Raw genomic sequence first — 27,723 nt, 5'->3', positions numbered from 1 at the left:
AGAAAACTGCTTAAGTTAGATCTGCTTTTAATCCCAATTTTCTAAGAGTATTTTTAACCAGTTAAGCTGTAACAAAGCAGAATTTGTTAAATTTTATTTTACTAGAATAAGACACCACACTTTAGAAGGTGCTTAACATTAAATAATACAATAATTATACTCTAGTTTAATGTAAGTCCTCATGCCTTTATAGACTTCAGGAAATACTCCTTTATTATTACTCTTTTTTTGTAAGGAAAGCCCTAATCTTGTTTCTTCCTTCTAACTTTCTTTTTGGACTAACTTAGGAGTTTGCCATCTTAAATGGGTCACTTGTAATCAGATAATCAGTAAGATCTAAGTACACAGGCCTTGGGATAAAACTTACAGCTATCGAGAAAAACTCTGATTATTAATATAAAACAATTCCAGATGTTAGGTATTTGGCATGTTTTCTCCTTGACAAACAGCTTTGCAATGTGACCTTGAGCTTCCAGACTGTGTGAGGACCACAACCAGGTCCCCCTGCCCCTTCTGATCCAATTGAGCATAAAACAGACAACAAGTTACCCCAGCTGAGAGGGTAAAGGTGGGGGTGATGGGTAGATACTGTCACTGCAACCACCTTTAATACCCAATTTTTCCTTTTAGTTTGGTGGGGTTTTGTTTGTTTGTTTGTTTAAGTTGATGAAGGGCTGGGAATGTACTCAGTTGGTAGAGAGCTTGTCTACCATGCATGAAGCCCTAGATATAATCTCCAGTACCCTATAAACCTGGTATGGTGGCACTCGCCTGTAATTCCAACATTCAGGAGGTAGAGACAGAAGGATCCCAAAGTGCGGAACAGCCTGCATCGTGGGTTCAGGTCTAAGGAGTGAATAAGCCACAGTTTGCAGGGCCAGTGTCAACTCTGACCTCAAGCCAGAGGAACGGGATGTGCTGGCAGCCCTCATCGGGGAGGACTCTGAGCTTGTCCTGTCGAAATCCGTAGTCTGGAAAGAAATGGAAAGTGCCTAAGGACTGAGGCTTGGATCCTCACTCTGAGCTGTTTGGTCACTGGCTGGTGGGCAGTGCCGTGAGGCTGGCCCCCTACTCTGAGCTGTTTGGTCACTGGTTATTTCCACATAGAATAAGTGATCAGCTATGCTGTGTGGACAGGCTCTAAGTGACGTTAACTGTAGATGAACCTTGGGGACTGGTATCTACTGTGGTAACTATACCTATCAATTTGACGACATTTGGCTGCTTGGCTAAATTCCAGCCTACACGTTGTTGAAGGTATTTCTAAAGATGTGAAGATGTAAAAGTAGATGGCCTTTCACAGTGTTAGTGAACCTTATCTAGTCAGCTGAAGGCCTCAAGAGAGAAAAGAGAGAAGACAGATTTCTCAAAAAGGCAATTTTGTTTGTTTATTTATTTTTAATCTTTTTTTTTAAAGTTTACCAAGACAGGATTTCTCTATGTAGCCCTGGCCTTCCTGGAACTCATTCTGTAGACCAGGTTGGCCTCGAACTCACAGAGATCCGCTTGCCTCTGCCGCCTGACTGCTGGGACTAAAAGCATGTGCCACCACCACCCAGCTTATTTTTAATATTTTAATTATGCATGAGTGTGTGTTCACATGGGTGTTAAGAGCAGTATCCTCAGAGGCATAAACTCCCTCTGGAGCTAGTTACAGGCAGTTGTGTGCTACCTGGTGGGGTGCAAAGAGCCAAACTCAGATCCTCTGCATCTACTCTTAACCACAAAGCCACACCTGCCTCCAGTAGAGCAACCCTGCCTACATTCATTCAGCTTGCCCTGATTCCAGACCTGTCAGCCTGTACAGCCCTATACACCAATGCATCCCAATTTCCCCTTTCAGACCCTAGTGAGAACACCCATTAAGTCCCAGGAGCACTGCTCTACCACAAGCCTTCAGTGGCAGAGGTGTGCAGGTGTGGTTCAGAGACTGGGGACACACAGGTTCCCTGTGCACCGCTTTATTTTTTTCTTTGTTTTGTTTTCAGGCACACCATCCTGAAGCCACATCACCCCTCTGTGTATCACTAAGAACATGGACCGCCACGACCACCACTTAAAAATCAGCTAGGAAGGAAGGGAGGGAGGGAGGGAGGGAGGGAGGGAGGGAGGGAGGGAGGGAGGGAGGGAGGGAGGGAGGGAGGGAGGGAGGGAGGAGGGAGGGAAAAAAGGAATGTAGCTCCATTTTTTTTCTCAAAAGCAAGAATCATGTATGATTCAGGAAACATTTTCCAGATGACTGGAAATGATTTCTACTTAAAGTTATACTTGTGCTCTCTACCCTACTTTTCCAAAGAGATTTGCTAAGCAAGTCAGGCAATCAAGCTCAGACGTTTACAGCGATGGCAGTCTGCTGCTGGCTGCCCAGCCTGGGGGCTACAGCTCCCACTGCATCGGAAATGACTGATGAACTTCAGTTATGTGCTGAGGTGTGGGTGGCACTTGGCACACCACTCTAGTTTTTTCTGGCCCTGATAGCTGCTCACATTCACTTCTTAAGGAAGCTCTATTTCCAGCACACAGGAGGATCAACACATCATACACCTAACACAAGAACAGGTATCATCTGTATCATCATGAAGACATTTCTGAGGCTGGGATGAGGCTCAGTCGGAGAACTGCTTGTCTAACATAAGAGAAGCCCAGAATTTGATCTTCAACTCCACAGATGCCATCAGGTATGGAGGCATATACCTGTAATCCCAGAACTGGGGAGGCAGAGGCAGGAGGATCACAAGTTTAAGATCATTCTCAATATCAAAAGAATTTGAAATGAGTTTGGGATAGATGCATGAAACCCCACCCCACTAAATAAATAAATTAGAAACAGTCACACTCCATTACAGTTCCTGGAAGGAAGGACTAGACAACCAGCAAAGTGGAAAGCAGGAACTGTCCTTCTTTGTGGATGACATTTAAAACCAAGGGCTATCCATACCCAAGGACCAGGCAGACAGTCACTTTAGCATGAGCACCAGCAGGGAAAGGAACACAGTGCTGTCACAGCAGCCACAAATTCAGCTCCCAAATCCCCAGCCTAGCGATGCACTCAGACATGAGTCCACGAAAACAGAGCAAGAATGCCTATCAATCAGTAACAAGGAAAGAAATTTGAATCAAGTCAGATATGGAGGGTTATGCATAAAATATGGTATTTCATCCTGCAGTCGATGGAAAACTTTGGGTGAAAATGTGTCAATGAGGGTCAATTGCACAAATATAAACCACTCAGGGGTGCGGCATGTATAAGTTTAAAAATATATAAAAGGGAGCTAGAGTGATGGCTTAGCTATTAAGAGCTCTTGATGCTGAGGACCAGAGTTCAGTTCCTGGAATCCATGTCATACAGCTCACAAACAACTCTTACTTCCAGGGGATCTGATGCCAACTTATGTCCTCCACAGGCACTACACTCATGTGCACATACACAGAAACATATATATACACAATTTCAAAAATATAAATCAAGCTGGGTGTTGGTGGCGTACGCCTTTAATCCCAGCAGAGGCAGGCGGATCTCTGAGTTCGAGGCCAGCCTGGTCTACAGAGAGAGTTTCAGGACAGCCTCCAAAACAATACGGAGAAACCCTGTCTCCAAAAACCAAAAAATTAACAAATGAATAAATAATATATATATAAATCAAATCAATTATAAATATGCAAAAGGAAACAATGTTTTTAAAGATACACACACATATGTACATGATAAAATATTTTAGAAAACACGGAAACGTTAAGCAGGAAACATAGGGTAGTGGCCACTACATATGGGGGAAGGAAAAGGGACACTGCTAGAAAGGAGCACAGGAGGCCTTTGGAGGCTGCAGATGTTGTGGGGCCTCAGCTGAGGCATCTGTACACAGACATTTGTCGTTACTAAACATCTGCACTGTGTATTCCTTTGTTTTAAGATTTACTTATTTTATGTAAATGAATGCTCTGTCAACTTTATGACAGAAGAGGGCATCAGAGCCCACTAGAGGTGGTTGTGAGCCACCATGTGGGTGCTGGGATTTGAACTCAGGACCTCTGGAAGGGCAGCCAAAGCTCTCAACCACGCAAATCGTTAGTTAAAAATGTAATTCAGATTATTTAATTCCTCTTTTTGGTGTTTATATTTAATAACCAAAAAAGACTGAATACTTAGAACTATTTCTATAGTGTCAAGGTTTGTATCTGAAGTGAGCTGAAAGCTCACGTGCAAGATTGATCTTTTGCACTGGCATTCAGAGACAGGATATGATTGGACCAGGAGAGCACTGATCTCATCAACCAATTAACTGATACATTCCCAGCTTAATGGGTTTGGAAGCAGGGACTCCATTATGAAACTGACACCCCCACCCCACCACAACAAAGGTGAGTAGTTCTGTTCTACCAGACAGTTCTCCCATGATGCTCTGTCTCATTGCAGGCCCCCAAGCAGTCCTAAGAGCCCATGGGCTAAAACTCCTCTTTTGTTGGATTTTCTCAGATATTTTGTCAGTGAGCTGGAAAGCTAACACAATCTACATGTTCAGATCTTACACATATAGAATATAAATGTAAGCCACTCAGGGGAAAGTTTGAGAAGGCATCCTAAACAGGGAAGAGGAGGAAAATTATAGAATTTCCAGATGTTTTTTCAGGAAGGCAGGAAGCAGAATGATCGTTTTATAAAAATGAAACCAGGCTGAATATGGAGATTCATGCTCCCAGCACTTAGGAGGCAGTAATAGGAGAGTCACTGCTAGTTCTATAGAGTGAGTTCCAGGACAGCCAGGGCTACATAGGGAGACCCTGTCTCAAAAACAAAACAACAACAAAAGGAATACGGTTTGGCTTTGTTCTGGCCTTTGTGAATGATGCTAATACCCTCGTCGTGCACAGGGTTATAGGAGAGCTGGGATAAGAGAGTGGACGGACACTGAAACTAAGCACAGGCAACCTTAAGAAGAGCTACCATTGGACTTACCTTCCCAGTATCCACATGAAAGGTTGGGTGTAGTGGCACACACATGTAAACCAGCACTGGGAGACAGGAGGTGGAGCTAGGCAGGTTCCAGGACACTCAGAGATATAGCTAGTCTTGCCTACCTAGTAAAGCTCCAAGCCAATGTGACCGAGAGTTGTTCTCTGACCTACACTGAAACTGGTGCCCCCCCCACACACACGTATGGGGGGGGGTATAATACTGTGGTAAATACACACAACTGCAGATATTCTGCAATTCAAAGCACATGGCATGGGAAACAAAAGAGGGGCTTTCCCTCCTCCATCTTACAATCATGACAACCAGGAGAGGTGCTTGGGAACAGAATGGAATGGCAGGGTCAGCTCCAGGAAAGGGGGAAGGAAAACACTGAACTTCCACAAGCAGCCCTTCTGTCTCCGTCATCACAGGCTCCTGAACCTCCCTGCACCCTGAAGTCCCTCCCATGCATCCGTCCTTTACACTCATGCAGGGTAACTTAACTTACCAACCGGTTTTCATCAAACACTTCAAAAAGAAGCCGATGCTGCTGCGGAAGGACCTAGGCAAGAGAAACAAGCTTTCTTTAAAACATGAGCATCCAGCCACAGACACCAAGACATCTTCAAAATGTGGCTGCTTGTTGATCAAGCTACACAGTTAAATTACACACAGGCCAGACTCACGTCACTCATGGTCTCCTGAATTCAAACACCTTTTGTTATAACAATATGTAAAAATTTTCAAAGCTAATGTCTTACATTTTTGCACAAATATTTCAATAAGATAAAATCTACTTAATACAAAACATAACGAAATTACTTTTTTTTTTTTTTTTTTTGGTTTTACGAGACAGGGTTTCTCTGTTTTGTTTTGGAGGCTATCGGTCCAGCCTGGACGAAATTACTTTTTTTAAAAATGTATCAGAGGTTGAAGATGTCATATAAAAATACATTTAGGCAGGGCATGATGGTACACGCCTTTAACCCCAACACTCTGTAGGCAGAAGCAGGCATATCTTTGTGAGTTCTAGACCAGCCTGGTATACAAAATGAATTCCAGGCCAGCCAGGGCTACATAGTGAAAACCTGTCTCAAAAAGCAAACAAAAAATATATTTAGGAAGGAGTTCAGTGGATATAGTACTTGCTGTGTAAGCATGAAGTCCTGGGTACTATACTTACACATACTAGGATCCCCTGTGTAGGGCATAATGGAACTCACTCTGTAGACCAGGCTGGCCTCAGTGATCTGCCTGCCTCTGCCTCCCAAGTGCTGGGATTAAATGTGTGTGCCACAACTGTCCAGCAGACGTTATATTGTATTCAATTGGCAAAGATATTCATCACATCAGCAAAAGAACACCGTGTTGAAATGAAGGGGACCCCTTCTACAAATGAGAGAATGCTTCATGGAACATCCTAACCTTTGGACAGTCACACATTGGCATGCACGCACACGCACAACTTGAGATCCTCTCTTTCTATCTGATTTCAGGAAGGCATTTAGCTCAGGATTCAGTTGCAGTGCACGAAATAAAAACAGCAACCAACTGTGAAATATTATCTCTGAATGTGTATATATTTTATATACAGAAGCAATGCAAGGCTTTTCCATTTTTTCACTGCTAAGTATGATTAGATCATCAGAAATCATAGCTGTTAGGGGATGGAGAGTGGTTCAGGGGTTAAGGACACTCAATGCTCTGCCAGAGGACCCCAGTTCAGTTCTCAGCATACACGTGGCAACTTACACTGCCATCACTCCAATTCTATGGATGCAACAGCCTCTTCTGGCCTCTGCAGGCTCCTGCATGGTGCACACAAGCTCACACAGGCTCAACCCACATACATGCAAGTAAAATAATAAAAGGAAAAATACATCATAGATGCTTCCCCAAAAAACCCAAAGTAGCTAAGGTAAGAAAACAAAACTATAAGCAGCATCCTAATACTCAGGACACTCACATGCACAAAACATGAAAATCAAACTAGTACACTACAGGATGAGAGTTACTGGAGAGCAAAGGCTGTTAGAATCAAATGGAAATGATTTAAGGTGAATTTGTGGTGGTTTCTCAAAATAGAGGAAAATGTGAAGTTGAAGAAAAAAAATAGACCAAGGGGTTGGGGATTTATCTCAAGCAAGGCCCTGGGTTTGGTCCTCAGCTGGGGGGGGAGTTAGACAAAATAACACAAGCCTGGCTTTACTCCCAGCACTCAGGAGTCAGAGGACGGTGGATCTCTGTGAGTTCGAGGCCGGACTGGACAGATAACCTCCGAAACAATACAGAGAAACCCTGTCTCATAAAAACCAAAAAAAAAAAAAAAAAAAAAGGACATTTCTATACAAGCCATTCTCGATCATCAAGCCAGTGTTACAAGATGCTTCAAGGAACACCTCATATCCAGGAGGTGTAAAGAGTCACTCACAAAAGCCCCATAATCAACAGTGACTCAATCCAGAAGGTCCAGAACAAGACAGACCCACTGATGAATTCAGACAAAACATTAAGGAAAGTCAACATTAATGTTTCCCAATCTGTTCTATAAAGTAGACAGGGAAGGGATGCCACCAAACTCATTCTACAGGGCCAGTGTTATCCCAACACCAAGTCTAGAAAAGAACAAAAAACAAAGAAAACAATAGATCAATTCCCCAATGAACGAACACACACACACACACACACACACACACACACACACACACACACACACACACACGAGCTTAAACAGAACAAACTAGAGCTAAGGGTAGAAATCTTGTGATCATCTCAACCAGTGACCATACACAGACTTTAGGGTAGAAACCACATGATCATCTCAATCAATGCAGAAAGGCCTTTGACAAAGTTTCCTGAAGAAACTGGGAGTAGAAAGAATATACCCTAACATAATAAAGGCTGTTGTGACAAACCTACAGCCAACATTATGCTAAACTGATAGCATATTCTTTGGAATCTTGATCAAGACAAGGGTGCCCACTTTCACTCTATTTAGAGCTAGAAGTCTCAGCCTCTGTAGTAGGAGGAAGAAAAGGTCCACAATGAAAAAGTCAAATATGATTCCTTGCAGATGACTGACCATTTATTTAAAAGGCCCTAAAGACTCCACCAGAAGTATTCTTAAACCTAATTGACACTTCAGCAAAGCAGCAGCTATAAAATCAGCATGCAAAAACCAGTAGATTTTTTAGGAACCAGCAAGAAATTAAAAAAAAAATCTGTGGCCAGGTGGTGGTGGCTCATGCCTTTAATCCCAGCACTCGGGAGGCAGAGGCAGGCAGATCTCTGTGAGTTCGAGGCCGGGATGGACCGACAGCCTCCAAAACAATACAGAGAAACCCTGTCTCGTAAAACCGAAAAAAAAATCTGTGGAACCAGAGAGCTGGCTCAGCAGTTAAGAACATTTGCTGCTCTTGCAGAGGACCAGGGTTCAGTTCCCAGCATCTACATGGTGGGTCAAAATAAGTTCCAGAGGATCCAATGCCTTCTTTTGAGCAAGGGGCACCAAGCACACATGTGTGTTTTACATACATGCATGCATGCAAGGAAAACACTCATATACATAAAATGAAATAAAAAAATAAATCTAATCAAAAAACTTTGAATACCTATAAGGTGAAAGGTCCCTACAATGAGAAGTTCAAGACACTGAAGACACTAGGAAATGGAAAATCTCCCACAACCAGAGACTAGAAGATTTAATATTGTGAAAATGGCTGTTACCAAAAGCAATCTTCAAAATCAATCCCATCCCCATCAAAATCCCAAATGAAATTCTTCACAGAGCTAGAAAAAAATTCCTAAGATTCAGGTGGAAATAAAAAGACTTGTTCAAACAGCTAAATCAATCCTAAGCAGAAGGGACAATGTTACGTACTAACAAAAGCCATTGTAGTGGCACCTAAGCAGGTATGCAAGCCAAGGGAATGGAGGAGAGGACTATATCCACACAATAGAGTCACCCTATGTTTGACTAAACTGCTGAAAACATTCCCTGGAGAAAACAGCTACTTTAATCCTGGGTGGACTCCCAAAGAAAAAGAATGAAGCCAAACCCTTATCTCGTCTTGTGCAAAAACCAATTCAAAATCCATTACAAACCTAATGTAAATCCTAAGTTTTAAGTGCCCAGGGAACACACTTCAATATACAAGCATAGGCAAGGTTTTTCTGGTGCTAATAAAGATGCTAATTATGTAAGAAATAATCACAAAAATTGACAAATGGGTTTATAAGAAATTAAAAAGCTTCTGTACAGCAAAGAAAACCTTTGCCAGAGTGAAGGGAAACTGTAAATGGGTAAAATGTGTGCCAGCCACATGGCAGATGACCCCAGAAATTAAACTCCAAAAGAATCAACTCATCCAACCAGTAAGTAGGAAGAGATCTCTGTGGGGTTGGGAAATGGAGGGCAGCAGAAACACTGCAATCAGAAAGTAGGAAGGGAAATGGGGAAAGAAGGAGCCGGCCGGGAGGTGAGGGGCTGTGGATGAGGGGTGAGAGCAAAGGGCGATCACAAATGCTTGAAAGTGCCATACTGGAATGATTTGTTTTGTATGCTAACCTAAAAAAATTAATTAAAAAATTGATTGTCCTAAATTCTGAAGTCATCAAGGATATTTTTATAGTCGATTTTCACATTTGCCTGTGGTTAAAAAGCAAGAATTACAACCAGGTGGTGGTGGCGCACGCCTTTAATCCCAGCACTCGGGAGGCAGAGGCAGGCGGATCTCTGTGAGTTCGAGGCCAGCCTGGTCTACAGAGAGAGTTTCAGGACAACCTCCAAAACAATACAGAGAAACCCTGTCTCGTAACCCCCCCCCGCAAAAAAAAGCATGAATTACAAATAAATAATCTCAAGGCAAGTAGAGATGAAGACAAAAAGATGAAAACAAAAAGTTTTTAGTTCACTCCCTTCTGTGACATCTTTTTGTTTTTTTGTTTTGGTCACCAACGCCTAGCTCTCTTCTGTAACATCTTTATGTAAACTGTTTCATGGAAGTTAATAAATTAAAAAATAAACAGCTGGGTATGGTGGTACACAGAGAAACCCTGCCTCAAAAGAAAAAAACCTAAATAAATAAATGGTATGCAAAAAAGACAAACACACACTCATCAGCACTAGGACTACTACTACATGTCAGCAATGATAAGTTAATATTACAAAAAACAAGGCATGGTGGCACACCTTTAATACCAGCACTCAGGAGGCAGAGGCAGGCGGAGCTAGAGCCGAGCCTGAAAGAAATCCTCTCTTTAAAAAAAAAAGAAAAGAAAAAGAAAAAACAATGTGCAAAGAAAATGTTGGTACATTGAAAAATGCACAAACTTCCGAGCAAAATACAGTAAGGAAAGTAACAATAAATTTTAGATAAGCAACCGAGCCACTTGGGAGGACTTTGAAAAATTCCTAAGCAATACACATGCCAAGAAAACCACCCAAGGCGGCCTCCGACTGAAAAAGTAAAACCAAAAGTTAGTTTCACTTTTCTCTAAATGACTCTAACCAACTGTGAGCCATTTCTTCAGGGATTCAAATACTGGTTCTGCACGCTGAGCGGAGGGAGGGAGAACCGTCTCGGAACGTGGACACCCGGAGCACTCTGCTGGTGCTGGACCCTCAGAGGTTCCTGGGTCTGTGTCCGCCTTCAGCCATCCCTTCCCTTCTGTTTCTCTTCATCAAAACTGAAAACAGCAAACATAAACCTTGGACTACACAGCACGGGCAAGAGGCCTCTCTTCCCTGACTGAAACCAAGTATGCCGCACAGTTGCAGCCACATCCAATTCTTTTTTTTTTGTTGTTTGTTTTAGTAAAACAAAATAAATATTTACTCAGAAGAGCACTGCACCAAGGGGAAGAGATTAGAGGAGCCTGGCAGATGAGTCACAGTGACCTTGGGTGAGAGCTAGGTCAGAGTGAGGAAGAGTCCATTGGAGAAGCAGAAATGAAATGGAGAGATATGCCTTTTAAGAACACTGGCCATGCATGAACCCACAGGAAAAGGGGAAACAGAGGCAGGAAAACTATTTAAAATAAAACACAAGCAGAAAGGATTCACCCTTCGAGGAACAATAGGACTTGAGAAACAGGGACCGCAGAGTCTCTCCAGGGAGCTGGGATCATGGTTGGAATCTGAGGTGAGTGAGGTGAGGTCAGTTGAGGTGAGGTGAGGTGAGTGAGGCGAGGTGAGGTGAGGAGAGGTGAGGTGAGTGAGGTGAGGTGAGGTGAGATGAGGTGTGGTGAGGAGAGGTGAGGAGAGATGAGGTGAGGAGAGGTGAGGTGAGGAGAGGTGAGGTGAGTGAGGTGAGGAGAGGTGAGGTGAGGTGAGGAGAGGTGAGGAGAGGAGAGGAGAGGTGAGGAGAGGTGAGGTGAGGAGAGGAGAGGTGAGGAGAGGTGAGGAGAGGTGAGGTGAGTGAGGTGAGATGAGGTGAGGAGAGGTGAGGAGAGGTGAGGTGAGTGAGGTGAGATGAGGTGAGGAGAGGTGAGGTGAGTGAGGTGAGTGAGGTGAGGTGAGGTGAGGTGAGGAGAGGTGAGGTGAGGAGAGGTGAGGTGAGATGAGGTGAGTGAGGTGAGGTGAGATGAGGTGTGGTGAGGTGAGGAGAGGTGAGGAGAGGTGAGGTGAGATGAGGTGAGTGAGGTGAGGTGAGGTGAGGAGAGGTGAGGTGAGGAGAGGAGAGGTGAGGTGAGATGAGGTGAGTGAGGTGAGGTGAGGTGAGGTGTGGTGAGGTGAGGAGAGGTGAGGTGAGGTGAGATGAGTGAGGTGAGGAGAGGTGAGGTGAGGTGAGATGAGGTGAGTGAGGTGAGATGAGGTGTGGTGAGGTGAGGTGAGGTGAGGTGAGTGAGGTGAGGTGAGGTGAGGTGTGGTGAGGTGAGGAGAGGTGAGGTGAGGTGAGGTGAGTGAGGTGAGGAGAGGTGAGGTGAGGTGAGATGAGGTGAGTGAGGTGAGATGAGGTGGTGAGGTGAGGTGAGGTGAGGTGAGTGAGGTGAGGTGAGGTGAGGTGAGGTGAGTGAGGTGAGGTGAGGAGAGGTGAGGTGAGGTGAGGTGAGGTGAGGAGAGGAGAGGTGAGGTGAGTGAGGTGAGGTGAGATGAGGTGAGGTGCGGTGCGGTACGGTGAGGAGAGGAGAGGAGAGGAGAGGAGAGAGGAGGCTGGCAGGTCAAGGAAGGGTGTGAGAGCAGCATCTCCACCACCCCACAGTTCTGCTCATGTGGAATAAGAGCACTCTGTCTCCATCACTTGGGTTTATTCGAACGGCATTCCCAGCCTCACGATAGTCTTTCACTACTCCATCACCTTGCATTTATTTTTCAAAGTAAGATTAATGGTCCTACCACGTCATCAGAGGGTTCAGAGTTTTAACTCTCTTTTGAAAGCACTCAGAGGTGGGAACAGGGCACTGGATCCCTGGAACTGGAGTGACAGATGGTACTAAGCCAATAGGTCTTCTGTAAGAGCAACAAATGCTCTTGACCTCTGAGCCATCTCTTCAACCCCTAATTTTAACTGTCCTTTTTGGCGGGCACATGGGCACGATGGTGCACACCTTTAATTCCAGCACTCAGAAGGCAGACCTCTGTGAGGTCAAGTCCAGTCTAGTCTATATAGCTAGTCCCAAGCCCGCCACAGTTCACAGTGAGACTCTGTCTCAGAAAAAAATTTAAATTTTCTTTAAAAAACTTTGGGTCCAGTGAAATATCTTAGCAGGTTAACATTTTTTATGTGAGCTTGAGTTTGATCACGGGAACCCACAAAAAGGTGGAAGGAGACAGCCAAGCTCAGAGCTGTCTTCTGACCCCACACATGTAATACGTCATGTGCATGTCCTTCCTCACTCACATACAGGAATAATAAAAAAATTCAAAACTCTAGGCAAATTCCAAGATGTATTTTTAGAATATTGTAAATGAGTATTTAATATTAACTACAAAGAATTTTTTTCTTTTTTAATAAAATAAAATGCATACTTACTCTGAATAGTATTTCTTCGTTCCATTTTGGATTCAAAGACTAAAAGACAATAAACATAGTGTAATTTATTTTTTAATAATTTGTCATACAAAAATCAGTTTATTAAACATTTTTGGAAATTGGTTTAATCTAACCTTTTTGATAGTTTTTGTCTGAACGCTGGTAAGGACGCCACTCATCGGGTCGTACAATGTCACTCTCACATAAGGGTCACTGTTAAAAGCAAAAACATTTTGATAGTTCAGTTCAACTGTTCACATTATCAGATTTTCAGAGTTTTCCTTGTTAACAGTTGCTACTATTTTATTATTTCTATTACTTTGTATCCTTAAAAGCCAGGGATCTGTAAGCAGGCTAAGTCATTTGCAGAAACATACATTTTTGTTAAAAAGCTTAAGGACCACATCAGTAAAACAGACAAAGACTTAGAGTGTAGATCTCTTACCCATAGTTCTGGTGCCTCACAAACTTTTTAGATAATTGGTGGCTAATTCAGGGGCTGTAAAAGTAGCTTTTCAAGAACACAGCTCTTTCCAAACCATCTCATGGTGTAAACCTTGTTACATAGCAATGACCTGCACACACGTGGTGCACATCAAATCATGTAGGCACGCACACATATACATAAGAACATTAAGTAAATCTTAAAATGTTAAGTCTTCAGACTAAATTAAATCTTTAATTACACTAAGATAAGATAAACTGCAGTTAAAAAAGGATCACATCTTTCCAAGCACGGTGGGGCACACCTTTTAGTTTCAGAACTCAGGAGACAGAGGCAAGTAGCTCTATGAGTTTGAAGCTAGTCAGGGCTACATGGTAAGACCCTGTCTCAGCCAGGCGTTGGCGGCGCACGCCTTTAATCCCAGCACTCGGGAGGCAGAGGCAGGCCAGCCTGGTCTACAGAGCGAGTTCCAGGACAGCCTCCAAAGCCACAGAAAAACCCTGTCTCGAAAAAACCAAAAAAAAAAAAAAAAAAAAAAAGATCCTGTCTCAAAAATAAATAAAAGAATAGAAATCCTTCTAGCTTAAGGTCTGGTTTATCTTTTATTCATGTGTGTGTGTGTGTGTGTGTGTGTGTGTGTGTGTCTGTGCGTGTGCAAGCGTGTGTCCCCTGGAGCTAGAGTTACAAAGCTACCTGACATAAGTACTAGGAACCAAACTGAGGCTCTCTGCAAGAGCAGTAAGTGCTCTTAACTGCTGAGCCCTACTCCGGTCCCAGAAACCTTACTAAAGGGAGACATGGAAGAGGACAGTCTGTGACGCATGGTTTTAAGGAACACAGAGACCTTACTCAGCCACTTTTTCTTGTGTATCTCAGAGCTAGTACTGACCCTTCTCACTTCCTACTCTCCAACCCTCCTTCCTGCTCTCCTCCTATAGAACTGATCCTCTTGTTCAGAGCTCTCCACCTCAGAGGCCCCAAGTCAGGGCATTTCACCAACTCCTTTATCCTCCAGCTTTCCCTTTGACCTAGTTTTTCTAGGTATAGCAATGTGTTTTGAAACTCTTCCATTCCTGACTCCCCCTCCTTCCTAGCAGAGTGGAACATGCTTTTTCTTCCTTTCTCAGTTAAACTTTACAAGAGAAACTGTAAATTATGCTTGGCAATAACACTTACACAGCAACTACTCCACATCAAAGACTGTTCAAAACAGCTTTTGGGGACCAGGGCCAGCTATTACCCTTTTCTCCAGGTTGTACAGACCACACGACAGGGGAAGGCCTGAGGGGGAGGGGGAAACTACAGCACCTGCTCCACTGAAAACAACTCAACCAACGCAGTGACCTCCCTTTCTCCCTCCTTTCATTCCCACGGCTCTTTAGAACCCCTAAGCCCAGCTTCTGTCTCCGTCCTCAGATCTGTTGTGAAAATGCTTTGAAATACTCGTCTCTGGGTTCTTATCCCTTCCTAAATTCCTCTTTTCTCTTCCTCTCTTCCTGACAGTTATTACGTAGCCCAGATGGCCCTAACATCTCCATGTAACCAAGAACCTTGATTCTCCTGCCTCCATGTCAAGGGTTGGGGTTACAGGCGTGCATCATCTCGTCCAGTTCACGTGGTGCTACGGATCAAACCCAGGGCTTTGTACATTCTGGGCAAGCCCCTCCCTCTCTGTCTTTCTTAAGCCCCTTTCTGTTGTCTTCAAGTTTCATGCCTATATCCCCTAGGGCATTCACCTAACCTCCTGTTCTCTACATTTCCCTTTCTAATTTCATTCATAGTTTTTACAACTAACTATATACTGTCAAATAAAAACTATAAAAATTGCTTGGCATGGTAGCACATACCTTTAATCCTAGCACTTAGGAGGCAGAGGCAGGAAGGTAGATCAGCCGGGTCTACATAGGTCCTGTTCTAAGACAGCTAGAGCTATGTAATGAGATCATCAAAAAAAAAAATCTAACCTTCCCAGATAGATATTATCATTTAGATATCTTAGACTGTCTGTCCCAATTAGTGTCTCTGCAAGACCTCATGACTGAATTAGAAACAAACACGTAACAGCCACTTTGTAAGACCCTGAAGCAGTGAGTCAAACTAAAGACTCCAGGGGCTTCTGACTCACAGACTGTGAGATAATAAAACACATGCTCTGTCGAGACACCAAGCTGTGGCCAATGTTATCAGGCAGCAAGAGACACACAATCCTCACATGGCCTGTGACTGTCAATGTACTATGTACACTTGAACATCTACTTTGCAGTCAAGAATGGTTTGCAGCCATTAGGAATTATCCTTTAGGCCAAATTTATTTGCAATACTGTATAAATTTGTTTTTACCATTAGTTTTAAAGATTTATTTTTAATTGTGTGTGTGGGTCTGTACACATGAGTGCTAGTGTCTGCAGAGGTCAGAAACTTTGGATGTCTCTGGGACTGGAGTACAGGTGGTTGTGAGCTGCCAGACACAGGAGTTGGGATGAGAACTTGGGTTCTCTGCAAAAGCAGGAAGAAGCACTCTTATCTGCTAAGCCTTCTCCCTCCAGCCACATGTGATTTAAAAAAAAAAAAAAAGATGTGCTTATTTTATGCATGAGTATTCACTTTAAGCCAGAAGAGGGCATCAGATCCCACTATAGATGGTTATAAGCTACCATGTAGTTGCTGGTAATTGAACTCAGGACCTCTGGAGAGCAGTCAGTGCTCTTAACCACTGAGCCATTTCTCAAGCCCCCTCATGTGATGTTTTTTAAAGTATCTGTCTTAACAGTTCTGAAAAAGGTGTTTTTACCTATTATAAAATTTTCCATTTTCCCTTTTCTGTCAAATTTTGAGCCAACATCTCCAAGTTCTAGTCATAGGCATACACACATTTCTAACTATTATATATTCTTGATGATTTTATTATGATTGTGAAATATTTGGGAATAGTTTCACACTGAACCCTTATTTCATCAGATTTTAATGTATTCACTGTAATCTTTATCATACCAATTTTGAAACCATTTTTCCCACCTTAGCTGTGTCACTGTATTTTAAGCATATCTTTCTTTAAAGAGTTGCTTCATTATTTATATGTACATGTATGCAGTGTCTGTAGAAGCCAGAAGACAGCAGTGGATCTCCTGGAGCTGGAGTTCTACATCATTGTGAGCCAGCAGATACAGGTGCTGAAAACCAAAATCCATTCCTCTAGAACCCAACCCTGAGCAGCCTCTTCAGCCCCTTAAATATTACCAACACACACTAGTTGATGGCAGGACCCTCCCCCCCATACATCCCTCACTATCAGGGATTCAACACAGACTACCCCGGCCCTAGATTTGTGAAGATGTCACTATGTAGCTCGGGCTAGCCTAGACCTCACAATCCTCCTGAGTGCTAGAATTATAGGACTGGGACTAATGGGGTCTAATGGGTCTTACTTTCTAATTTATTGTAATACCCTCTATCTTGTGTTTACTTCTCTCCATTAATGTTTCATGTAATTACTGACATGACTGGATAAAAGTCTACAACTTACTATATATTTTTCTTTCCTTGCCCTGCCCCCTTTCAAAAACAAAAACAAAAAACACCTTTTACATTTTTTTCAAGAACTTCATTTATAAATTTTTGCTTTTATAGCCAGGCATGGTATAATGTACACCTTTAATCCCAGCACTCAGAAGGCAGAGGCAGGTGAATCTCTGAGTTCCAGGACAGCCTGGTCTACAGAGCAAGTACACAGAAACAGAAGTTCTGCATTTACAAAACCTGTAGTTCTTTGCATTACTGTGGATGGTTTTACTTATGTCTTCTATTATATACCCTTAGTGAATTGCTTTACCTATGCTTTCTATTATACATTCTTCCACATAGGTTCACAGCAGACCATGTACAGTGTACACACCACTGTCCTTTGCGCTGCAATTGCCATGGGTATGCCCTGTACCTATAATATGAATCTGTAAGACAAGATTGTGAACCATGACTCCAAAGGGCCCTGTATGTTAAAAGCACTCGCTGCTCTTCCAAGGGACTCAGATGTGACTCTGAGCACAAACATGGCAGCTCAAAACCATTTTATAACTCCAGTTACAGAAGATTCAACACCCTCTCGGACCTCTGTGGGCATCAGGCACACATACATACACAAAGACAAAACACCCACACACATAAATAAAAATTTTAATGAAAAAAAGAAGTATCTGTAGATTCCAGGTGTTTATTGTTTCTGATGCTCTTTTCCTTCCTGAGGGTCTAAGCGTCCATCGGGCATCAATTATCTTCACCATGAGCAACTTGGCTGTAACATTTCTTCTTTAAAAAGATTTGTGATGTGTGTGCATGTAGGTGCAGTGCCTGTGGAGGTCAGAAGGGGGTGTCAGATCCCCTGGAGTTGGCCATAGGCAGCTCACTAGGAATAGTCTTCTGTAAGAGGAGTACAGGCTGCTGAGCCCTCTCTTCAGCATGGTGTTTGAGAAAATAGTGTTTCATTGATTTCACTTATTCTTTTTTTTTTTTTTTGCTCACCACACGGTTTCACTGTATAGCCCTGGCTGTCCTAGAACTCATTGTGAAGATTAGGACTCAGAGATCCCCCTGCCTCTGCCTACCAAATGGTGGGATCAAAGGGAGCAGCACCACCGTTGAACGCACCACCGACCAGCTGAACGCTCACTCTGCAAACATGTTTTATTTCATTATTTAGCTCTCCGTTCTTTCTGGAACAGAGTTATGACAGATTTTCTTCTTACCTATCATATGCTAATTGGTAAATAATCCCTCTTGATTTAAGTTCAGTTCATTTTTTTCTCTATACTCTGTTATCCAACCATCCAAGCATCTTAATTTCAAATACTATATTTTAACTGCAAAATTTTCCTTTTATTATTTATTTAGGTTTCTGCTTCATTCCTGAGACTTCTAATGTTTTGACTAACCATGAGCGTATATCTTTTCTTCCTTCTTCCTTTTTTTTTTTTTTTTTTTTTGCTTTTGTTTATTGTTTTTCCTGAGACAGTCTCTCTATGTAACCCTGGCTCTGCTGAAACTCAGGAAACCAGGCTGGCCTCGAACTCAGAGATCCACCTGCCTCGCGAGTGCTGGGATCAAAGGCGTGTGCCACCACTTCCTATTCACAGATTCTTCATTGGTTCCCTGGAACTTTATAGACCAGGTGATTACATGTTGTACCATGGACACTGTAAGCTGAGCTACAGAAACTCTAGCTTCTGTTATTTTCCTGTTTATCTACCTTCTTTGGACAAGGGTCACACTGTTGGGCAATGACTCTGCTCAGATCTTTTGACATCAGCTGAGAGTCCAACTCTTTCTTCCAGCACGCTCACCACTGCCATGCTCCCTTCAGATGAATGATCGTCTCGATTCTCCACCACGGTGCCCACCACTGATCCAGATTTTCAGGCTGTGGAGACTCCCAACCACTGCTCCACCTTGTGACTCTATGTAGCTTCAGACTAATCCCTTTTTTTTTTCCATACAGGGTTTCTCTGTGTAGCTCAGGCTGTCCTGAAACTCCCTCTATAAACCAGGCTGGCCTTGAACACACAGAGATTCACCTGCCTCTGTCTCCAGAGTGCACCACTGCCCATCTCAGACTAATTCCTAAAGTGGGCAACCACTCTATACTTCTTTTCTCCAAGTATGGATCCCCACCAGTACTGCCCTGCTCAGAGAGCTACTTTTTATATTGTATTCAGAGATTATGGTCGTTATCCACTAACGAACTTGGAGAACTAGAATTTTATAAATTTTTGGGAGCAGAACTCAACAATAAATCTGTATGTATCACTGTCTTTAATTTTACAAATTTAGTAATGATTTACCAAGAATGATTTCACTGTGCATCAAAATTTGCTATTATCATTCAAATTTTCATTTAGTCAAAGTTTAAGAAAAAAAACTAAGAAATGCCAAATTTTAAAATCCCAAACCCAACATATATTATACTTACCTGGCTCCTAAGATATCTTTCTTGGCAAGGCCTATGCCAGCTATCACCTTCACTCTCACAACTCGTGTATTATCCTAAAATGCAAAAGTTCTGCTTTATTTTCATGTAATTATCAGTTATCTAATATAATAACAATCTAATTCAATAATAATACTAAAATTAGAGAAATCTTAAAATAATTAATGTGATTAAAAGTTACATAAAAGAAAATAAAAACAGAAATTACTTTTAGATACAGTTGATCACATACAAAGAAAAGCAAAGAGCTAAAGTTATTACACTCAATAAGAATTTAACATTATTTACAAGAAAATCTAATGACAAAATATAACTAATGAAATTGCCACTGTTGCTGTGTTCATAACATAAAATCAAAAGCATACAATCATTTGTACTAACTACTAAGAAAGGGTAATTATTTTTAAAGTCTCATCAAATAGGTATAAATAATAACATAGTACACACACTGTAATATGTTAAATACCATTGTTTTGCATATCATGGTGAGATAAGATCTTATGGGAGAACTTCTTTGTCTTAAATTTAAAAAAAAGAGACTCATTAGGGAAGGGAAGTTTTGAGCTTCTGTCTCTGTACTGGATACTAGGAAGTAGAGGAAAACCAGAACAAAATAAAACACCTCTGTGCAAACTGAAAAAAAGGACATATCATCTGAGAGGAGCTAGGGGAAGAGTTAGTGGGGTGAATGTGATCAACATACACTGTATATGGCTGGATGTATTGGTACATCACTTTAACCCCTTGGAGGGAGCACTCAGGCAGATCTCTGTGAATCTGAGACCGCCTTGGCCTAGATAATGAGCCCCAGGCCAGCCCGACTAGACAGTGAGATCATCTCCAGATTAAAAAAAATGAAAAAGGAAGAAAGGAAAAGAAAATGGTGGGGCTAGAGAAAAGGCTGAGCAGTTAAGCTCAGCAATTAAGAGCACTGGCTGTTCTTCCAGAGGACCTGGGTTCAGTTCCCAGCACCTACTTGAAGGCTCACAACCATCTCTAACTCCAGTTCCAGAATCTGAAGCCTCTTCTGGTCTCTATGACACCAGGAACACACACAGTATACAGACATACAAACAAACAAAACATCCACATACATAAATAAAAATTAAAAAACATACATTGTGGGAATGGAGACACGGCTCAGTGGTTAAGAGCAAATGATCCTCTTCCAGGGAACCAGGGTTCAACTCCCAGCACCCGCATGGTGGCTCACAACCATCTGTATCATCGCTTCCAGGAGATCCGACATCATCATCTGGCTTATCCAGGCAAAGCTCCCATATCCATAAAAATAAAAAGAAATACATTGTATGAAATTCTGAACCAATTAATAAAAATATCATACTTCCTAAAGAGATACATATCAAAATATTTAGGAGGAAATGACACAAATTCTGTAACTTTTTTTCCAACGGCTTAGCAAATAAAAAGTTGGATGTGAGTCTGTGCATGTGTAAATAAAAAGGGACAAACACAAAGCTACCACTCTGTAGACTGAGTTCACGGCTATAGAAGGATGTGTTATACCCCTCTCTTAACTGTCCTATAGATTAGAAACAGTTTAAACCAAAAGCAGGTAGGTATGGATTAATTTTGGCTATTGGGAAAAAATAACCCAACAAAAAGCAACTTAGGGGACTTATTTGGCTTACAAATTCCCCACTCCATCATGGAGCAGAAATCAAGGCAGGAACTCAAGCAGCTGCTCTCATCCCATCCACACAGATCACAGACTGAGTAAACCTGGCCTTGCCTGCTTGCCCTTAGTTTTTCCTCTTTCACACTGCTTGGGACCCGTCCCAAGAATCTGTAGGACAGTTTGGTATAATGTATACTTCCATAAATCGGCCCACAGTCTGGTAACACTGTGTCCATTCTCTTTTATTTATGTACACACAGACATATTCACACTCAACTTTTTTTATTTGCTATGTATGCTGGCTAGTTTTATGTCAACTGGGAACAAGCTATAGTCATCTGAGAAAGGGAACCTCAATAGAGAAAATGCCTCCTTAAGATCAGGCTATAGGTGCTGGGCAGTGGTGGCACATGCCTTGAATCTCAGCACTTGGAAAGCGGATCTCTGTTCGAGACCAGCCTGGTCTACAAGAGCAAGTTCCAGGACAGCCTCCAAAGCCACAGAGAACCCTGTCTCGAAAAACAAAAAAAGATGCAGACTGTAGGGAAGCCTTTAAGGCATTTTCTTAATTAATGAATGATGGGAGGGCCCAGCCACCCTAGTCTGGTTCTGGCGGTCCTGGGTGCTACAAGGAGGCAGGCTGAGCAAGCCATGTGGGAGCAAGCCAGTAAGCAGCCTCTGTATCCCCTCCTGCCTCCAGGTTCCTGTCCTATTTGAGCTCCTGCCCTACTTCCTTCAATGATGGACTGTGATGTGGAATTGTGAGCTGAATAAACTCTTTTCCTCCCCATCTTTCCTTGGTCATAGTGTTTCTTCACAGCAATAGGACAGCAACTAAGACACTAAACTCTGGAGATGTGTGCTACCCACAATGGGCTGTGCCTTCTTACATCAATTAACAATGAAGACAACCCCTACAGACCTGTCCACAGGCCAACCTAATCTAGATCATGCCTCATCAAGAGTCTTCCCCCGATATTGGTACATGGCTTTAATACCAGCACTCAAGAGGCAAAGGCAGGCAGATAAATCTCCGATTGAGGCCAGCATGGTCTACATAGTGAGTTCCATGGCAGCCAGGGCTACACAGTAAGACCTAGTCTCAAAAATATTTAAAATTGTCAAGAAACAAATAAAATTAAACACACACAAACTTCAATAGGGTTAAAAATACTGTTGAACAAAAGGGAAATAATAAATGAAGATATTCTTTGTGCTTATGGGTGAAGATATTTAATAATAGTTGTCTATTTTCTCCAAAATAATATATAAATCCAACACAATTACAATCACTAATACCGTGAATTTTTTTGTGGTCTTAACAAATTATTTGAGAGTTTATTTCAAAGTGTAAAAACAAGAAGTTAAAGATGGCACCTGATCACTCATACAACACAAATAAGAAACAAAATTCGATGGTCAGTGGTAGCCCACACTGTTAATCCCAGAACAGAGGCAGAGGTAGGTGGATCTCTGGGTTCTCTGAGTTCAAAGCCAGCCTGGTTTACAGAGTGAGTGCCAAGACAGCCAGGACTGTTACACAGAGAAACCCTGTCTTAAAAAGCCAGATAAGAAAAGAAAGAAAAAGAAACAAAATTCACTGGGCAGTGGTAGCACACCTTTGATTCCAGCACTCAGGAGGCAGAGGCAGGCGGAGATCTACATTCGATGCCAGCCTGGTCTACAGAGTGCGTTCCAGGATATTCAGGGCTACACAGAGAAACCCTGTCTCGAAAAACCGAGAGAGAGAGAGAGAGAGAGAGAGAGAGAGAGAGAGAGAGAGAGAGAGAGAGAGAGAGAGAGAGAGAGAGCAGACAGACAGACAGAGACAGAGACAGAGAGACAGAGAGAGAAAATTCCAGGTAATACTAAAGTGAAAAAGAAAACCTAAATAACCAAGGCTGGAAACATAGCTAAGTCAGTAGAGTTTATGCCTACATATATAGATACCTGGATTACAGGTGTACATTACTGGTCATGCTAGACAAGCACCTAACCAATCAACCTTGATCTCTAACCTCAGACACTGGCATTCTTTTTTGTTTTGATTTACTTTTATTATCTTTAGTTTTATGTGTGTGTTTGTGTGGGGGTCCCGGTGGGGGCCAGAAGAGGGTGGTACGGGGGTCCTCCATTGCTCAAGTTACAGGCAACTGTGAGCTGCCCTATGAGAGTGCTGGGTACTGAACTCAGGTCTTCTATAAGCGCAGCAAGTGTTCGTAACTCCTGAGCTTTCTCTCCAGTCTTCAACACTGTAATTCTTTTGTAGGAAAATTCAATCCTCATACACATATGCTTGCCAGCAGAAAAAGCTAAGAAACAAAGTGGTAACCTTTTTGATTCCATTCCCGTATCTGCAGTAAGTGCATCTAAGAAACCTACTGCGGAATAATCCATTTGTACACTGTAAAGATTTATCACTTGAACTGATTTAATAAAAAGCTGATTGACCAATAGCTAAAATTTTTCCTGGCAGAGAGAATGCGAAAGAAGGGCTGAGTTGGGAGTCACCAGCAGACAGAGAGAAGCAAGATGGACATGCCACACTGAAAAAACGTACCAAGTCACGTGACAAAGCATAGATTTAAAAATATGGGTTAATTTAAATGTAAGAGTTAACTAATAACAAGCCTGAGCTATTGCTCAAGCATTTATAATTAATATTGACTGTGTGTGGTTACTAGCAGGACAGAAACTTCCACCTACAACCTACTTCTCACTGACACTAACTAACTAACTAACTACCTGGGAAACAGTTTCAAGCCTCTAAAGACATGGTAGTCCCTCTGGGAAGGGGCTGGAAGAAGAATATCAGGTAGCAATCCCCAGGTCCACTTCCTTTCTCTCCCACAAAAGCCTGGCACCCTTAATCCCAGCATTCTCACTGGAAGGAGATCCAAGCAGACCCCTGAGTTCAAGGCCAACCTGGCCTACACATAAGAATTCCAGGTTACATATTAAGGGTGATGAGCACTGTTTTCCACTTAATCCCAAGTGACCATCGGAGCAAATCAAATAAATTATATCACACTTCTTCATTTAGCTAAAGGTAAAATGTCTGCAGATAGAACCTCTCTCCACAGGGTATACATGGAAGAACTAAAACTCACTGAAAAGTGGGAAAGGCATTAGATCTAACCTCATCATACTTTAATACTTTTACACAGCGGCTAATCGATGTGTAAAATGAAACTACAATTCTCTGCATTCCGTGCCATTTCTATCCATTTTTCTCCTTGTTTCAAATTTGTTCAAATCCATTTTTTTCTTTTTGAGAGAGCAGCTCACAGCATAGTTCTGGTTGACCTTAGTCAGGTGATTGTCTGGCCCTCATCTTCCCAAGTGCTGGGATTACAGGTGTGTGCTATGATGGCCCACTAGATGACTTTGTACTTTTCCCCCCTTCTGAGACAAGGTCTCTCCATGTAGACCTGGTTGTCCTGGACCTTGCTATATAGAATATACTGACCCCAAACTCACAGAAATCCTCCTGTCTCTGTCTCCCAAGTGCCAGGATTAAAAGCATGGTTTATGCAGTGCTAGGAATCCAATCCATGGCTTCAGGCACACTAACCAAACACTCCACCCACTAAGCCACACTCTCAGCCCAACCACTTTTAATCAATAGCAGAGGGCTGCCTACTCCCAAGACTAGTGAGTTTAAAAGATGACATAACTGCCATGTTCCCTTCTTTATCCCTTCTTTAAATACTGTGTGTGTGTGTGTGTGTGTGGTGTGTTTCAAGCCCCCGTTTAGTTTTGTGATAAACCAGAAAATAAACGCCAAATGGCATCGATGAGCTGCCAACTACAACCAGAAAACAATCCATTTCTGTCTTTTCCTCCAGACAGCAAACTCCTTGGAGGCTGGCAGTCTTTTATCCACTCTGTCTCCCTGGTGCTTGGCACAGTGCACACAGAACAGTTAATGAACGTCTGCTGAGTAAATATTAATAACCCAATTACCGCCGCAAAGGAAGATGCTCACCACCATGTCTGCCTCTATCCTCCAACCTCATTCTCTTCCTTAATGTGCACAAAGAATACACAAAAAGATGGAAGGAAATTTGAATCATGAAATGCACATCTAGACCTCCATCGTGGAACTTTAACAGTACTTAACTACAAAGGTGGAGTCCTAGCCCCAGTTGCTGCTGAGCACTTACTAGCGGCTGCACAGATCTCTAGTTCAGTCGGGCAGATGAAAAAGACAATCAGGAATACAGATACCAAGCCAAGAGGGAGAAAAAAAGATGGGGTAAGATAACTTAAGCAATATTTAGTCTGTGATCAGCTGGCTCTGTTGGAAGGAGGTGAGAAAAAAAATCTGGGAGAGCCAGCCTCAGGTAGCAATGCAAAGTCCAGGGACAGGGCAGGATGCCAGCTTGAGGCCCACCACAGTGGGTGGTTATGCAGCAGGGCATTGTCTCCTAACTCGGCTACACTACAATAATGGGGACTAATCAGACTGTCACCCCTAGCTAGAGTAGGCTGAAGACTGCTTCTGGGGAGTAAGGAGTTGGAACCATCTATTGCCCAACATCGCAGTCTGAGCAATACTTGAGTGCCGACCTTTTTCTAAAGGTTTACTTCTTTATTTTGTGTGTATGAGTGTCTTGATCCATGTAATCATATGCACCATGCCTGACTTCCAGAGAGATCAGAAGAGGGCATCATTTCAGATGGTTGTAAAACACCATGTGGGTGCTGGGAAGCAAACCCAGGTCTTCTACAAGAGCAGCAACTGCTCTTAACTGCTGAGCCATCTCTACAGCCCCTCCTGGAACATTCTGAAGTACACAAACATTCAGCCCACCATGTATTTAATAGCAGAGCAGAACTTGCTGCTCCCAACGATGACTCAGTACCCACTATCGGTCTTTGTCTGCCTCTCTCCCACACTGCTCTTCTCTGCCTCCAGTAATCACAAATCTACTCTCACTTTTTAAATATGCATTCTATGTGTGTGTGTGTGTGTGTGTGTGTGTGTTCTCGAGCTTGCTAAGGTGCCACAGAGGCAGGAAGAGGGGATCAGCTCTCCTGGAGCTGGAATTTAGAGGTTTTATGAGCTGCCCCCGCAAGGGTGCTGAGTACTGAACTCTGGTCCTTTGCACGCGCTCTTAACCACTGAGCCATCTCTCCAGCCCCTCTACTCACAATTTTTATGACACGAGAAAAATCTTAAGTACCCATCGTTTCTCTAAGCCTGGCTTATTTCACTTAATATGTCTCCCAGTCCACACATGTTAAAAATAAAAGAATCGCCTAAGAAATCAAATTCTAACCACAACACAAAAAAAGGTTCTCAAAATACCCTTCAGTAATTATTCTACATTAATAAAATGTCCATTGTTTATAAACAAAAAGCTCTAGGGGAAGTGGGGGAAATTGAAGGGCGCAACTTGCTAAGAGAATGCACCATTACAATAGTGTTTGGAGGTACCTGAGAAAGGAATAGAAATTGGGGGGTTGGGGATTTCCAGCTAACTGGGCCCAATATTGATAAAGGGTACATGTGACCGCTAGAATAAGTAAAAGGAACTCGCAGATTTGATTCACACACACACACACACACACACACACACACACACACACAATCTGAAAGGGTCACTGTTAACCACTACGAAGCCTTTAATGCCCCACCCATTTGAGACAACCGCCAGCTCCCTCCATCGAAGCACTCCTCGAGAGGGCCTCACTTTCAGTGAGCGCGAGGCAAAGTCGCGATTAAGTTGTTCGACTGTAACAGACGGCTTTGCCTGCCTCAAACCCCAGGACTACAGTTTTCAAAGCCAACAGCTGCGGCGGGGGGGGCTTTAAAGTATTTATATTTCTTCTGCCTTCGTTTTTTTTTTTAAACCCTAACAAAGGCAGCGAAACAAAGTGTGAACTTCCCACATCTGACACTTGCCGCGGAATCGAAGGAATCCCACCTCCCCGCGTTCCCACCCTGGCCTCTGGGAAGCCATGGTAGGAAAGTCGCTAAGTTCTTTCTGCTCCCGCTGCGGCAGGAGCGGGATGCTGAATCCCGGGATGTCGCCCCACCCAAGCCATCGCCCTCGCCGAGGGTGCGCGCGCCCAGGCCGCAGCCAGGGCCCCCGGAGGCCGCCAGGGAGGGCGATGGCCCTGAGCAGTGGGGCGGGCCGGCGGGGGACCTGCTCCCGCAGCCGCCTCGTGCGCGCCCCTCCCCACCTCTCCCCCGCCGCGTGTCCCGCTCTAGAGCGCGCGGCCGGGCCCCGGCCCGGGTCACCCTCTCCCCCACGCCTCGATGGGCCCCCGAGCGGCCCGCAGCCGCCCCGCACCTCGTCCTCCTGGAACCCCGGCGCGTCCGCCTCTTCGGCTGCCATGTCCGAGCTCACGCTGGACGCACCGCCCCGCCCAGGCTGCAGCGGCGGGAGAGGAAAAGGAGGAGGCGGCGCTGCGGCTGAGGCCCACCCCGGGAACGCGCGGGGTGCAGGGGCGCGCGGCGGGAAGGGGCGGGGCGCGCTCTCCGCGGCTGCGCGCGTGGCTGGGCTCGGGCGCGGGGGGGCTGGGCTGGAGCAAGCGTGGCGGGACTCCGGGAACAAGGAGCTCCTCTGGAGCGCGCGTGGCAGGCAGGGCCTGCGGCGGGGGCGCGCGCGCAGGCGGGGGAGGTTGGCGGCTGAGGCCCGCAGCCCCCGCCTGGGCCGGAGGGGGGGATGGGGAGGCCGGAGGAACGTCGCTCTTCCGCAGAAAAACTACCTTGCGGTTTTGCTCAAC

At 43.6% G+C, this 27,723-nt stretch overlaps 1 protein-coding gene across 3 annotated transcripts in view; it reads right to left on the bottom strand.

The window, feature by feature from the left end:
* Nedd4 (NEDD4 E3 ubiquitin protein ligase) overlaps nt 1-27,482 on the bottom strand; it is an 87,825-nt gene extending 60,343 nt beyond the window's left edge. For 2 of the 3 annotated variants that reach the window (XM_040740002.1, XM_040740000.1), the window contains exons 1-6: nt 27,288-27,436; nt 20,465-20,629; nt 19,329-19,402; nt 13,059-13,137; nt 12,925-12,963; nt 5,460-5,513 (exon numbers count right to left, since the gene is read on the bottom strand). In XM_040740002.1, coding sequence (XP_040595936.1) covers nt 5,460-5,513; nt 12,925-12,963; nt 13,059-13,137; nt 19,329-19,402; nt 20,465-20,629; nt 27,288-27,332 — 456 coding nt within the window. In that variant the 5' untranslated portion in view covers nt 27,333-27,436. Of the gene's footprint in view, nt 1-5,459; nt 5,514-12,924; nt 12,964-13,058; nt 13,138-19,328; nt 19,403-20,464; nt 20,630-27,287 lie in introns of all 3 variants that reach the window. The other variant, XM_040740001.1, reaches the window with a different exon arrangement.
* Nucleotides 27,483-27,723: the final 241 nt, after the last annotated feature.

The sequence above is a fragment of the Mesocricetus auratus genome, unplaced genomic scaffold (assembly GCF_017639785.1).
Source record: "Mesocricetus auratus isolate SY011 unplaced genomic scaffold, BCM_Maur_2.0 Super-Scaffold_100691, whole genome shotgun sequence".
Lineage (NCBI taxonomy): Eukaryota > Metazoa > Chordata > Mammalia > Rodentia > Cricetidae > Mesocricetus > Mesocricetus auratus.
Note: the sequence above shows the minus strand (reverse complement) of the source record. Positions and strands in the feature narration are given on the sequence as shown.